Consider the following 16817-nt stretch of genomic DNA (forward strand, 5'->3'; position numbering starts at 1 on the left):
ACGTTAGCGATATTTACGCAGCTGAGCTAGTCGCATCTTAATGCTTTTCACCACGCATGCAGGTAGGGACACCTTTTTTTTTATATACTGAATTTGGTTTGGCTTGTGATGTTGACACTACACAATAATATTGTTTTGTATATAGAAAATCGCGCTCATATTAGTCAGTGCTGTAGTAAATAGGAATTTTAAACACCCAACATCCATCAAGTCAAATGTTCTCTCATATTAACAGGAAGGGACAGACTCAGGCAGCGACTTCGCGGAGCAGGGTATCGCCAAAGGGGGTCACCAACACAGACATCATCATGGCGAACACCACCAGGGCACTCACCGCAATGCCACTGTGCACATGTCCGCCAACCGCGCCCAGAAGTACAAAGACATTGTACAAGCAATGAACGGACAACGACACCACCAAGCTCCGGACAAAGAAAGATCCTCTACCTTCTATGTTGGTGGTTTTGTAAGAAACACGAATATTGTGGTTGGAGAAATCGCCAATGGCGCTGAAAAGTCATTGGAGACGCCCGGACAAATGGAAATTACCATAAACTCCATGGACAAGAATAACTTTAATGAAACATCATTCGAAATGACAGTCTATGGAAGCAAAACCCACTTCAACATTTCGAATGGGGGTATACACAATGAAACTGACTACAATGAAACTAGTTATTTGCAAAGCAAGAGTGTTTCTAGTACTTCAAATATTATAAGTTACGAAAATTCTCTGAATGTCCTTCTTATTCTAGACTTTTTTCTGTGGTTATTAAAATAACGAAGGGGTGACTGCCTACAAATAATAGCTCTTAGGAACGTCGTACTGCATAATTTCGACTCGGAAAGAGTGTTGGAGTAATAACGAGGGATGTCACCGTTGTCATATCACGTTTGTTTTCTTAGAAAAAAAACGACGTTATGCAAATAGAAATTAGGCTTGACTTGTTAGGATTTTTTTCTAGTTAATGAACGAAACGTGATAATGTGGATAGATACGTTTTCCAAATGTCTGTTGGCATTTTTATGCTAAAATTTATTGTAAGTACAAGTTAATGGAAAACAGTAGCTGAAATATATACTGGATACCTCATTCAGTTCTCTTCCGTGCTATACGATGTTTCTAGTATATGTTTGTATGTACAGACCGTGATCATCTTATTTTCAAAATGCGCAATAACAATTTTTTGAAGATTATATATAAAAATCACACAAACGCGTTATGTTTTTGAAATGCAAACATTGAATCTAAACATTTCGCCGTTACGCCATCGTCAGTAGATTTGTTTAGATAAACTATCAATTACCTGTTTAGTTACTAATACAGGATCAGGATCATGAGTGCAGCAGCCCATACACTTCTTTCTTCTTGTTTGATGCACCAACATCAATAGCAAATGACCTCATGGCAAATACGATAGCAAACTGTTCAGGACAACGCAATCTCACATTTTAAAACAACGAATTCATTCTCATATAAAGGGTTTTCGGCATTTCAATCTCACACAGATAATAATAAAGCAATGAAAACGACAGAAGCAAGTACTGTCGCCAAACAAATCATGAAGACACTGTTTAAAGGAAGAAAGTCCAACAGACACTAAGCCAAAAACACAGAACGCACTCACAACACAGATATACCACGTAAACAACACTGAAATACCACATGCACACCACAACTGGCATACCATATACACATCACTACAGACATTCCACAAATTTAACACCGCATACAAAACAACAGAGATATAACACATACAAAATACCACAAAAATACAACATACAAAACACCACAGACATACAACATTTGCAACAACACAGACATGCCAAATACAAAACAGCACAGACATTCCATATACAAAACACCACATACATACCACACACAAACACAATCAACATACTATATATTAACACCGCAGATAAACCAAAAACAAAACACCACAGACATACCAACATACAAAACACCACATAAAAAACCACACAGACATACCACATACAAGACACAAAAAACATGTCATATACAAACACCGCAGACATACCATAAACAAAACACTACCGACATAACATATACAACACACCACACCCATACCACAAACACAACACCACAGACATAACACATACAAAATAACACAGGCATAACACAAACACAAAACACAGACTCACCACATACAAAATGAAACAGATTTACCACACACATAACATCACAAACACACAACATACAAAACACCACAGACACACAACATTGACACTAAAAAAGACATACCAAAAACAAAACACTGTATTCATACCACATTCAAAACACCATAGACATGCCATATACAAAACACCACAGACATACCACATACAAACACAAAAGATATGCCATATACAAACCACCAGTGACAAACCGTATACAAAACACCACAGACAAACAAACATACACAACACCATAGACATACCATATACAAAACAACACAGACATGTCACATGCAAAATAACACAATGATAACATATACAAAACAACACCGACATGTCACATACAAAAAGATATATGAAAGGCATGATTGCGTCATTGAAAAGAGCATAATCATCATGATGATTGACAAAACTAACGCTGACATCCCAGCAACTGTACTATGCAAATACAACGAGAAAAATTAAATAGTCCAATTCTACAATTTCTACAATTTGTTTATTTATAACGAAAAGTACATCAACGAAAGTTCATCTTTCGGTGCTTTTCCCTTTTCGTACAACCAACAGTTGATTGTATTTGCTATATTCAATTTTCACAAAGCGGCGACACCTATTTACTGATTTAATTAAGCCTAGGTGCCAAACTATCACGTGACTGCACAGAAGGAGGAGCTAGCTAGTAAGATAAACAAGTGCGCACACCAAATTAGTTAGAGTTCATTTTGACGTTCTACTTGAAAATGGTTCGAGCTGACTAGGCTTGTGGCCTCCATGCGCTGGCTCCATTTTTTGTAGATACTAGCCAAAACGAACTATAACATATTTGCTTATTGGTATTATACTCCCTCAAACTTATTATATATTTCATTTTTGGAGATCAATAGAATAAGAGGTAGCCCGCTATAGTTTCTGTAGATCGTCAACATTTGACTAGCTTATTTGGTGTTTATTGGTGCATTCCTCAGAAATGATTACCGTAAAATTAATGAACAGAATGTCCTCGATTGTCATGGGCCCACATTAAATGCAAACACCAAGTCAAAGTTACCTTTTAAATCTGACACTAGATTTACAAGTAATCATTGCTAGAAAAATAGACTGACTGAAATATACTCTTTGAAATTATTTTAAGGTACATTCGTCAGAATCGATATACGTTAAATTATTGAACAGAAAATTTGAATAACCCTCGATTTCCATTGGCCCACATAAAATGCAAACACTAGGTTTGAAGGGTGTTTATTTGAGTCATTATACATTCGGTCGGGCGGTCTGTGTTCGTGAACTGAACTATTTCCACAGTTTAAGATATATCACTCCGGTACTAGGTACACATTTCCATCCTAATGAATAGAAGTGTCTGGCGGCGTATTATTCGCTTCTTTTTCCAAATCATTATAACAATAATCGACAGTTGCCAAACCTTAAGGGCTGCTGAATCTAAGTTGATTTACTTGTTGCCCACATATATTTAGCACATATATCCTTATCCGGTTTGCTATTTGAGTGATTGTATACATGTGTGAAGTGTATACATGTGTTTATCATAATTAACATGTTTAATTATGCATTAATGCTTTATATGACTTGTTGTTTATCGTATTTGATGATTTTTTGAATAATAGTATGTATACATGTGTGAATCGTGTAAAGATGTCATTATGTTTTGTTTAAGAAGGCCATATTGAAAATATAATGTTTTATAGTTGACACCGTAATTATGTCATAATGTGTTACTTTCTTAAAATAAAGATGTTATTATTATTATTATTATTATTATTATTATTATTATTATTATTATTATTATTATTGATGAAGGGCACAGTTTCCCCTGCTATAATAGCAATTTCACATTTTGTCAAGTATAAAGGCCGTGTATTTTGGCGTCCTGGAATATATTATTGTGTTGCCGCTTGCAGAAACTAAACAGTTATTGCATTGTTATAATTACAGTGGTTGTGTCTTCGGTGACACAAAGAATATTTAAAGGTCAGACTTTGATTCGATCGCATTTACTACTCCCACAATTGAAGAGGTATAACTCCCATACTTGGTAATTTTCCCACCATGATGGGTAGTGCCTGCCGCTGACCGTGCGCACATTTCTTCTCAACTTAACGCGTAACTGCTCCATGCGCATTTTGTAAATCGTTCAGTAGAAGTAGCAAAAAAAAACAACATTTTATTTTTCTAATTCAAGATTTTCTCATTACTATATTCAGAAAACAATTTCAACGTGGTGATAAAATAAGTATATGACTAAAAACTTTTCCCAATGGCTTTTTATAACTAGCAAATATTTAAATATTTTACTTAGCAGTTTCGACCAAAATTGAAACAACTGAAATCCCCATGTATTCAAAACTTTTCTATATGGCATTTCATTTAAAAAATGTTTAATTTACATTCTCACTATTAAAATGATACTTTACTCCACTGACATATCAGTTATGGAATGTTTTACCATAGTAATTGAATATAACCTTATATTTCAAATAATTTACTGTTGGATGGTGTAGAATATGTGGGTGGTATGATGACCATAGATGACCATAGTACTGAGTAGGTATCATGGATGCTCATACTGTAATGGTAAATAAAGGTTTATCAATCTAGTAGTAGTATGTATCATTTTCTAATAGTTAAGTACATGTAAACAAAAACAATGCGCATGCAGTTATGGGCACGATCATATCATTGTCGTTTTATTATTCTAAATGTTTTAAGTTTCTTTGATTAAATTATCATGATATTAATTATACATTACAACGATAGAAAGGTCATTATTGGTGGATAATAGTGATATACCGCCATTTTGTCTCATAGTTTTGTGCTCTTAAATATTGGAGTTTTACACTTCTGGCTTCTTTGGAGTTCGCGGAGATGCCACTCTAAGTTTTGATACAAATAACCATTACAAGTGGTAGAAGAGTCAGGTGTTGTTTTTTTTCTTGACAAATGGCTCGTTGTCATTGACACCTGTCAACTTCTTTTTGTGCAATATGCCCTTGAAAATCAGTTGTTTACTTTTGGTAAATTGAATGATTTAGATCAACCTTTTGGCAAAGAAGAATTACTTTCCTTGATATAATCTTTAAATAGTTGTTATGATGCGCACTTCATTGTTTCCTTGAGTCAATCAAAAACATCATGCGTGAAGGCGGCGTTTGGAGGATTCATCACTTCTGTAGTAGCTCTAATTAAAGATAGTCGTTAACATTGTCAACGAATTTTTTTAAAGTCTTCGGAGTTGAGTTTTAAAAAGAAGTAACTCGGAAAACCGAGCTGTTTTATGGAGAAAGGCACACTTTGAAATATATAATATATATATATAAATATATAAGAGTAGTTCATTACATTATGGGTTTTTTTATTCAGGAGGCGCCATTCTTGATGTTAACTAAGGGTACAAGGTCTGACGGCAAGCCATTCGTCGGCAATGAGAGGTACGAAGGTACGACTGGCTGCTTGAAACTCTCACTGATATTCAGATTTGTTTTCAATTGAACACACTAGTGTCTACTTTTAGTTTATGCCAATTTATTTTAGCTCGATAGCGTAGAAAGCTCCTGTCCACTTCCTTGGTAAAACTCACCAGAAGTAAGTGTGAGAGGCCACAAGAATGTTCCCCGACCGGAGATCGAATCCAGGACTTCTTGTTCGGAAGGTGGACACTCTATCTCCGAGCCATCCCAGCCTTTGTCGTACAACTCTTAAAGACAACATTAAACATAAGGACGTAAATTACATTGATTTTTTTTCAACTTTTACCAATTGAAATAACGTACTACACTAATACACGCCCTTATACCGATAAGAAGTGTTCATAACAATATGGTCTATTTATACTCGTTTGATTATATAGGTTACTGTGGCGAGCTAACAAAGCGTGTATTTGAATACCTGGGAAAGTCCTACCGCTTGAAAATAGTAGAAGACGGCTTGTACGGCCAGAAAGTCAGGGGAAGTAATAACGAAACCACCTGGAACGGCATGATTGGAGAAATACTTCATGGGGTACTGCAAATCATTTCATGTTTTGTCCCAGTTCGTTCTATGAATTGCTAGATTAAACACGCGTTAAGACCTACGCTTTCAATAGCAAATGACATTGTGTGATCTATTGACAACGAGGGTATAGAGGATATTTGTTTATTCAGTGTAAGATCGTATTTTATTTCACGAGTGTAATAGAAAAACATATTTTCACGAGTGGCGAAGCCACGAGTGAAAATGTAGTTTTTTTATGATCACGAGTGAAATTAAATACGATCTTACACTGAAATAAACAAATTTTCTGTTTCTTTTATGCTTATTTTCGGAGTTTTTTTGTTTCTTATTTATTTCTGAATTACCCCCTTTTTGAAAAGGGTGGGCTTTACGCCGCTACCCGTGGGGCGCCCCTCATGCATAGTTATAGCTGTCAACTTTTCTACTTTCGGTCTGCTGAGAAATAGTTCTCTGCTATTCATTCTTATAGCTTAATATTCGCTGTTTTTTATTGTACAGCTTTATGAACAGTAAACAATGAAGTATTATTAGTGCACATATGTTCCAAAACATAATGAAAACACTTTTTATTTTAAGATGGGCATGAATACAAAACCAAATTACTACGCCGCTATTTAAAGAATGAAAATTTGGAAGGTCAAATGTGTTAGCAAAACAAATGTGGATACTCATTGGATTTTAACCATTCTTCTTAGTTTAAGACTGCATGTACGCGTGTTATTATAGTAAGTTAATATTCAGTCATCTTACTGTCAGAGACCAGTCTGTTTCGATTTGAAATGTTTGTTTTCCAGATAAAGAGTAAATGCCACGCTAGTTTGTTGACACATTTTGAGGTGTGGGTGGGGTAAAAAATATCGGATCTATCTGTAAATTGTGTGAATTCTCCAGGAAGCTCATTTTACGTACTACAACGGTTAACAGTTCAAAATACATTTGAACGAGGATATAAAATTTTATTTATGTTCGAACAGTTGTTTTTGTCTGTAATTTGTTTGGTATGAAAGCAAATGTTCGAACATTCAGCTTCAAAGATCAGTAAAATGTTTGATAAACGGGATAACCGGTAATAAACGGTAAGTTGTTAATTTCCAATTATATGTTTATTTAAATTTATAAAATATTTCTTTCTTTTTTTAACAATTTTTGACATAATTTACTGAAGTCCACAATGTTCTGTTTCGATCAAGGCAAGTACATGTAACAACAAAGGAATTTAAAAGTAGTTCTGAAAGTTGATATTTTCACTCCTTATACCGTTGTTATTTCACTGTTAAAACCCCATATTTCATCGTAAAGCATGAAAGAAAAAATTCTATGTTTAAAAGTAGACATCTTTATGCACCAAGCAATTGTAACCACGGCCCCCTCAGGTCCGGGGATTAGGGGGGACTTTGACTTTCGGTTCAGCCAAGCCCGGGTAAAATTCCTGCCCAGCAGGGTCGAACTAATAGTAAAATCCCCGTCAAATGCCCTCGCAACCCCAGGGACCCTAGACTAGGCCCATTCTCCGCTACTTTTGGCGCGAAGATAAAACCACCGCATTCACCCGGCACTGCGGGGCAACCTGGTAGGTTAAAACACGGCCCATTTGCCCGGCTATCCTCGGTACACCATCGGATCTGGGGACATGGTTACAATTGACTGGTGCATTAATAAGGAGCTTAATATGACTCTCTGTAGGCGAGTGGGTATGGTATCCGTTGTTGTTTCTTGGCTGTACCGGCGTGGGTTCGCTTCCCACTACAACCAGGTTTTTAACACTTCAATTTTATATTTTCCGCAATTTAAAACATATAATATAGGTTGTTTTCAGATGAATTACCGAAAAAAATATTTTGGTGCCAAAATATGAGAGAGTCCTTTTAACGTTTATTCAGTCAACCTCGTCGGCTCAAACTCCCAAGGACCGGCGAAAACAAATCGAGCCTCGAAAAATTCGAGCCAAGCGGGAATGATAACCATCAATACAAAAAAGAAACGAGGTATTCGAGCCAAGCGAGTTCGAACCAACGAGGTTCGACTGTATAATGAATTCGAAAGTATGCAATTTTGAGTGGCCGGTAAAAGTAGGTGTCTGTTAAAATCAGGTGTTAAGACAACCAGTATGGAATGTATTCCTTCTAAATGTGTTTTATTTTTGTGATGATGATTTAGATGGTAAAAGTATATTTTAAGCTTATATATTTTTCTGGTCCATTTCGTCTAGAAAGCCGAACTGGCCGTCGCCCCGCTGACGATAACCAGCGACCGTGAGGAGACGGTAGACTTCTCCAAGCCTTTCATGGACGTCGGAATCTCAATCATGATCAAGAAACCAGAGATAGTCAAACCTGGAGTCTTCTCCTTTATGCAACCATTCACACTTGGGCTTTGGCTCTGCCTTGTGTTCGGCTATATTTCAGTTGGTCTTGGGATTTTCTTAGTCAGTCGCTACAGCCATGGTGAATGGAAGCGGAACCGTTATAATGGCAAACTTGAGTATAACAAATTCAATCTCGCCAATTCTCTGTGGTTTGCGATGGGTTCCATGATGCTCCAGGGCAGTGACGACGCATGTCCAAGGTAATGGGTAAAATACGTTCTCGATTAACAAGCATTTATTAATCACAAATCTTTTTAGTTTTTTTCTTTTTTTATTACATTTAATTTTAACAAGACGCGATTTCAAGTTTCAAATTAAATAATAAGCTTCAATTATCAAATATATAGGTCAGCTCCTGGGCGGATCATCGGCGGAGCGTGGTGGTTCGCGGTATTGATCACAATCTCATCATACACGGCGAACCTGGCCGCCTTTCTCACCATAGAAAAGCTCCTTACGCCCATAGAATCTGCTGATGACCTGGTAAAACAGACAGACATAGCATACGGCACTCTAGCCTCCGGCTCCACGCAGGAATACTTTATGGTTGGTTGTTTTGTGGTCGCTTTTACTACATTTATTTAAGAACGTTTGTGTAGATTGTACGTTTCATGTTAAATAATATGTTCGTATTTGTAGCAGTCTACTATACACTTTATATTATATTATAGTGAACACCATCAGTTATTTTTTTACTCGTTGCTACGCCATTCGCGAAGTAAAGCTTTTATTGTTCACTCTGTGAAGAAATATACGATCTTAACTGAAATAACCAATTATCTTCGATATTATTATTTTCATAAAACTAGTGTAATATAACTTTTGACGTACCGGTATCAACGATTTGACGTGTTATGTTATCAAGCGTTTTATATCATCAAATCCTATATATACTCAAGAAATATTTATAGAAAGGTTTTATATGGTAAGTTTTGATTCTCACTGGTTTTGTCTTGCAGACTTCCAACGTACAGACTTACAAAACGATGTGGTATTACATGGAATCTGCAAACCCTTCAGTCTTTGTCAAAAGTATGGAAGAAGGTATGTTCTCGAATATATATTACAAATAAATAGCACAGTTTTCCTTAAACAAATATATATATAAAGGTACATCCAATTCTTCATCTTCACACTTTCAGATATTAATAAGCACAGGAATTAGGTGTTTTTTGCGATACAAAATTCTGTTGTTTGTATGTTTATAATATCAATTACATTAAAACGTATGTATAACTTTCGTAACTGGTATTTTCCACAGGTATAAAACGGGTCCGGGACTCGAAGGGGAAATATGCGTTTCTACTCGAGTCGGTATATAACGAATATGCCAACAACCAGAAGCCTTGTAACACAATGAAGGTCGGACATAACCTCAACTCAAACCACTACGGCATAGCCACTCGAAAATATCTTTCCCTCAGGTTGGCACTGTTCTATAGTTAATTAAAATATGTTTTTATATTGGCCACTCTAAGGCAATTTGATCGACAAGTGTAACTTTGGGACCATGTTGCACTTACTCATTGCACGACTTCATGTGAAGCCATCTCTATGTCATTCTGATACTTAAGATCTACTGCTTGTCTTGAACTTTAGAGACCTCGGGTTGCAAGTATTGCCGTTTGTACAGTCACACATGATAGACTTCACGTACATGCCTGGTTGATATGTTCACATTGTCTTGATCAAATAAAGTTTCCTGCTTGTGTAGGGACGACATCACATTGTGTGTGTTGAAGCTGACGGAGGACGGGGTCCTTGAGAAGATTAAGAAGAACTGGTGGGTGGACAAGGGTGAATGTGGGTTCGCCGCCGGAAATAGGGTAAGACCGGTGGCTAGACTAGGGGCGAATGTGGGTTCGCCATCGGAAATAGGGTAAGACCGGTGGCTAGACTAGGGGCGAATGTGGGTTCGCCGCCGGAAATAGGATAAGACCGGTGGCTAGACTAGGGGCGAATGTGGGTTCGCCACCGGAAATAGGGTAAGACTGGTGGCTAGACAGGGTACGGTGAAAACTTTCAAAATCAACATTTTCAACAGCAACTTATATTAATATCTCAATCGGAAGAAATCACACTGTAAAAATTACCGTACGTGGACAAGGGCAGGATAACAGACGGAATATTCATGTAAAATCAGCAATGTTTGGCAACTGTAGGACTAATTTATACAATATCAAAATTAAGTTTTGGTTTAATTTATTAGTCCATATACATGTATATTATACAGACAAGAGATAATGTTCGTTCTTCATATTGTTGACAAGATATAATGTTTGTTGTTCATATTGTTGACAAGATATAATGTTTGATGTTCATATTGTTGACAAGATATAATGTTTGATGTTCATATTGTTGACAAGATATAATGTTTGTTGTGCATATTGTTGACGAGATATAATGTTTGATGTTCATATTGTTGACAAGATATAATGTTTGTTGTGCATATTGTTGACGAGATATAATGTTTGATGTTCATATTGTTGACGAGATATAATGTTTGTTGTTCATATTGTTGACAAGATATAATGTTTGTTGTGCATATTGTTGACGAGATATAATGTTTGTTGTTCATAATGTTGACGAGATATAATGTTTGATGTTCATATTATTGACGAGATATAATGTTTGTTGTTCATATTGTTGACAAGAGATAATGTTTGTTGTTCATATTGTTGACAAGATATAATGTTTGATGTTCATATTGTTGACAAAAGATGATGTTCGTTTTTCATAATGTTGACAATATAACAATGTATGTTTTAATTTTTTTTTTATATTTACAGGAGTCCAAAAAGAAGAGCCTGTCCCTCAGTAACGTGGCAGGCATCTATTTCATCCTGATTGGAGGTCTAGTGTTCGCCATAATCATCGGCGTCTGCGAGTTCCTCTACATTAAATCTAAGCCGGGAGGTGTTCCATCAGCAGTCCGAAATCTGGTAAGTATATAAACATAGTAGTTGAAACAACTAGCGTATACCCTTGTATGCATGTCAAACAGAAATAGATTTGCAATGATGATAGCACTCTAATTTAATTGTTGTTAAAGCTGTGCTAAATATGGGAGTTTTGTCATACGGCTTAATTAAGCCCTTGCCACTGGAATCATTTATAGCATACGCGTATTTTTTATTTTATTTTGCAGATGGTTTACATGATGCCTGGTGTAGACTCACCGGACCAAACAGACGACACCACAGACAGCCAGATAAATCACAAGCTACAGACGAATGGACCTGCCTCACCCGCCAACGGAAATGCCCAAACCGTGAACTATGTAAGAGACACCCTGCGGGAACATGTTGAATTCTTTAAATGTTCTTTCCTTTTGTCAATTATGTACTTTTACGCTTGTTTAGACTTCTGTATAATAAATATAAACTACGCAACAAATTAATACCGAATGATTTTTTTCTTTTACTTATTCGAACAAAAATGCTATCGTATTGTATTGGTTTTGTTTATTTTTAGTTCAGCTATGAGCCAACGTTCAGCCCACCAACTATCTCAGTAGACCTGGACGCAAATACGTCTGTCTGAAAATGTCCTCTCATTTCCATGGTGCTAACCGAAATCTCTCACGTGGCATGAGGTGTCTGCGTGCTTGCCTCCCAATGGCAAGCAAACTGTTTCTGCACGGTAGCCTGTACTGTATCGCAGAATAATTGGCAGCCAAGAGCGTGTGTATATGGTGATTCTGAGCTTGCTGTAGTGAAACAGATAAAATGAGGAACATTATGTTTTGCAATATTGTAACAAGAGAATGGTGTGACATTCTTTTACACATACTTGTTAGCATTCCCTTCCCGAAACGTTCCGTATATGTGTTATCCAACTACAAATACTTGTTGTGAAATGATAATGTATAATATTGAATAAATATTTTGTTAACTCTTCTTGTTTGATTCTTGACAAAAGTTTCTTGATATTATTTAGAATCCAAGAGCTTCAGATACATGTTACATATACTGACTGATAGTGTATGCCTTAAAAAAGACATATAATTGGTTAAGTCGTCAGTTTAGACAGCCATTCGAAAATGTATAGAAAAGAATAATAGGTTTGTACTGTGAATGATGAAAGATAATTGACGAACCCGACAAATTCCGTAAGATACACATTCCCATCAGCAGCACTACTGCATATATGACGTATCTTCTTGACATAAATAATCAGAATATAATCCATTTATAGTTTTTACATGTATTTTGACCCCTGGCTATGGCAAAGGCCATGAATCAATCGACTGACTTTTAAAACTAATTGGCTTTCTAATGATTCTGTTGACAGTTAGTGATGAAATGCAACAGGCGTATGACTTCAATGTTTATTTTACCGTTTGCAGATGATAAAGCCCTGTTTATTACTGGTCCTCCTACTGGCTTCGCCTCAGTCGTCAGTATTTACCTTTGGTTGACAATTAGCACTGTCATCCTCAAGGCAGTCAAAATTTATATGTATTATGTACAGTATTGGACGGATACGAGTCGTACGCAGCCTAATACTTAGATACAGTTTTACAAACATTTGAAGAGACACGTTTAAAAAAACATACGCAATACTGAAAATAATGAATGAAGTATTTAGATGTGAAAAATCTAGATAACGATTATTTTCGCATTATATTAAACAAAGGCACGTTTAGATCGTAAAGGTAACAATGTACTACTGCTGCTTGCAAGTAAATACCACTTTATGTTATGTTGTCCGTTAAACTCAGATTTACGTCTATAAATTCATATTTCCAGATCATTGAATACGTTGATGTTGACAGTGTCATCAGCACGTCATAAAACTATAAGGTGCTTGCATAAATTTATGTATTTATTACTATTTAAGGTATGTTAAGTCGTACCGTCACCATTGATGCAGTTGATTCGTAGACCTTTATGAAATAAGTTGTTTTGTATAGTACGCACTTGTCGGAATTATTTTGTATTTGTCACCTTTACAGTTTTATACGTCTCATTTAAAGACGCACTCTTACTCCCAGATAAGATTTACCATAATTAATAATATTGTATTAATATTCCAAAATGGATGTAAAGATGTCGAAAGCAATGACTCTTATGCAAGATACCGAGTTTAATTTTGAAGAAACGAGCATAAAACACGGTATTTCTACCTTATGAGACTATAGTAGACCACAGTAAATCTTTTAGAATTCGCCAATCATTTAATATTTTTGCGCTTTCAGCTATTAAATACACGGTTACGATCTTATTATCAGTAATTATTATGTTCCATAATTGCAGTATTTAGTAAGGAGATAAAGGTTTATCAGTCAAAATTTATGTTTGTAATGCATGTGTATGCATTGATTTTGAATAAGAGTGTCAATTGAATATGTGTTGTTCATGGCAAAAACATTATATATTGCCGATATGGTCAATAAAACGTATATACAAACAAACCTAAAGCGTTCATAAATAAAACATCGTATGTCTAGTGAACGCTTTTACATATCACTTTTCCTTGTACTTGACATTTTGTTTAAAACTGCGTCATCAAAATGACGTCAATGTAATAGAAGAGAATAACAGGGCTGAGATGTTTGGATCTAGCTGCGACGTACCGTTGGGTTAGTAGTTTAAAGGAACAAAACTCTACAAACAACATCTATTTATTTCTGAAGTGGTCCGCAGAACTGGTCAAGTACCTGGTCAATGCAGATCAAGTCCAGTAACCAACTGACCCAATAAATTCAAGTTTATTAGGCACCCTGTTAAAAGGACGATATATATGCAAGTGAAAGGTTACTTTCCTAAACTATTTTATGAAATTGCAGAGCATGTTATATTTCGAGGCAAACGGTTTCATACATATGTGGTTAATACAGAACAAGAAATATATTCAACCCGATTCAACTTTATTGCACACATATAAAATAAGTATGAATAAATAATAAATCTTTGAATATGTACAAATGGTGCATTGAAGTTGTGACCGCGTGCGTGACTGGATAAATATCGTCCTGCTCTAGAAAATTATACACTCATACTCAACACGCTTATTCATATGTTTAATAGCAGCTGTATCCTTTCTGTGAACTTTCCAGGGTGTGCAATTAAATAGAAGTATCATAAAGCGAACGATTTTCTATAGCTATGTGTAGTTCATAACAAGATATACATTTTATTAAATTTATTGAACACGTATAATAACCAAATTATAAATAAATTATCGATCTTTGGAGAGGTATAAATGGTGAGTTTTCACACATTCACTGTTGTCTTGATCAATATCCTCCTGGTCTGGGGCGGACCTGTCGGATAGGAAGGCCATGGTTTTGAAGACCACCACAAAAACGCAGGGTGCAGATAGTCGGCTGGAAAAGACATTACTTATTCGTAAAAACGATTCATTAAGATAAAATGGTTTATGTATTATAAGTCAAAAATTCAATGACGATGGCTTTCCTTTAAATGAAGTTACAGTCATGACTTAATGAAAATAAAATAAACTGACCTCATTTAAACGTATTAGGTAAAGAACCTTGTGTCAAATACTCAAAATGTGAACCTACTAATGGCTTAACCGAATAACCAGCATGAATTATCACCAACTTAGTTAAACATTTTTTTTAGAATATTAATTCATTGATAAGTCTGAGCATAGCCAGAATCAACTTCAAAATTATGTTTAAAACAACATTATCCAGTAAAAGTCCGTTTTAATAAAACCGTCATTCATGATATGGTAAGGCCAACGTACCTGTCCGTTAGATCCACAGGTACATGTGTTGCAACCATCACTGTAGCTCTGGCCGGGCCATACACGTCGACCAAGGTAGTCTGTGCAGTAACCTGCGAGTGATTGAACAGAAATATTAACAATTATTTTCCCATGTACGAAGGAGTTGCAGTGTCGTATGTAGGGAGTTTTCAAACGCATTTTCGAATTGTAGAAACATAGAAACTTAAGTGTGTGGCTTTTAGAGGCACTTATATTTACAAGTTGTTATTTCGAAAGTTAAAAATTATTACGATATATATTTGAAGTCAAAGAATAGCGAGCAACATTGCCCAAGCTTTGAAATACGTACAAATTTATCACGTATACGTAAATATGTATATTTTACTTATCGTATTATAAGTAAATGTTCAACTTACGTATTTGCGGATAATGTCTTCTAGGCAGGTAACTGGTTCTTGGCCCTGAACATGAGAAAAACAATGTAAACCTAAGCGAAAATAGTAGGTAGCCTTCTTTATAAAATAGCAAATCCTTAAATATATCAAACCAATTAAATATCGATAGAACTATTAAACAGGTGCTATATTACAAATATGACAGCATAAGCGAAACACGTTTAACAATTTTGTGTATTTGTAAACAATTGTTTTTATAGATTCAAAGATTAAAAGCTATGTTCTCGTGTTTTTCTTCAACAAAAATAGTTGATATTAATGAATTCCTCACAATATAGTAAAATGTACAAGCATCTTAATCAATACAAGATACAATTGATCTGCTAACAATATTTAAATCTGAAATCCTAATCCATCAATTAATGTTATTTCAAGAAAAAATAGCTTTTGTAGTTATCTACTTACACTGAGCCATTGATACGGCCACACAGCACACGAGCAGGCAGAGAACAGCTAAGGATTTCATCGTCGGAGGTGTTGAGTTCGTCAACGTTCAAATACAACCTAAAAGTCAAGTACTGATCATATGAAGACTTCACCATGCCTATATAGCCATAATTACGTTGACGAAAGAAAGTTAATCGATTAATTATAGTGGTTGCATTGACGTAGTGAAAATACGGACGTCTTTTTACCGCGTATGTGGCTTAAAGTCGCGCTTTGAAATAATACATACTTCTGAATTTTGATTGGCTTAAAGGGATACGACGTCGGCCGTGTACTATTGGTAAACGTTTAACAAGTACAACAAACTGCTTGGCTGATAATTTAAATGATAAATGACAGCCGACGCAGCGAGTCATAACATCGGTTTGCTTTGTGAATGATTAGTGAAATAATGAACTAACTGGTCTCTGTCATAACGTTTTACATCTTAGGCTAATTAGTAAACTGTCATTTTTTATTCAATCGCTAATGATCAGAACAGGTCTTTAAATGGGCATGTCATTGTATTTAGAATGTAACTCTTAATAATGTAAAAGGCTTTGTTATTTTTTATTATTTTATTTACATATTTTAGAAAGTTTGATCCAGAAAAGTAAATTTTTGTAACAAGTATTTTTTTTCGAACTAATTAAAATTAAAGGTTGAGTAGGTGTAGTACAATCAGG

General features: G+C 35.5%; 1 protein-coding gene across 1 annotated transcript in view; it reads left to right on the forward strand.

Annotated features, from left to right (window-relative positions):
* LOC128226268 (glutamate receptor 2-like) overlaps positions 1 to 12356 on the forward strand; it is a 94123-nt gene extending 81767 nt beyond the window's left edge. Inside the window, exons 11-20 of the mRNA XM_052936150.1 lie at positions 5554 to 5629; positions 6041 to 6192; positions 8396 to 8751; positions 8899 to 9097; positions 9511 to 9595; positions 9813 to 9975; positions 10266 to 10377; positions 11341 to 11493; positions 11700 to 11831; positions 12026 to 12356. Of these exons, the coding sequence (XP_052792110.1) occupies positions 5554 to 5629; positions 6041 to 6192; positions 8396 to 8751; positions 8899 to 9097; positions 9511 to 9595; positions 9813 to 9975; positions 10266 to 10377; positions 11341 to 11493; positions 11700 to 11831; positions 12026 to 12094 (1497 nt within the window). The 3' untranslated portion in view covers positions 12095 to 12356. The remainder of the gene's footprint in view (positions 1 to 5553; positions 5630 to 6040; positions 6193 to 8395; positions 8752 to 8898; positions 9098 to 9510; positions 9596 to 9812; positions 9976 to 10265; positions 10378 to 11340; positions 11494 to 11699; positions 11832 to 12025) is intronic.
* Positions 12357 to 16817: the final 4461 nt, after the last annotated feature.

The sequence above is a fragment of the Mya arenaria genome, chromosome 3 (assembly GCF_026914265.1).
Source record: "Mya arenaria isolate MELC-2E11 chromosome 3, ASM2691426v1".
Taxonomy (NCBI): domain Eukaryota; kingdom Metazoa; phylum Mollusca; class Bivalvia; order Myida; family Myidae; genus Mya; species Mya arenaria.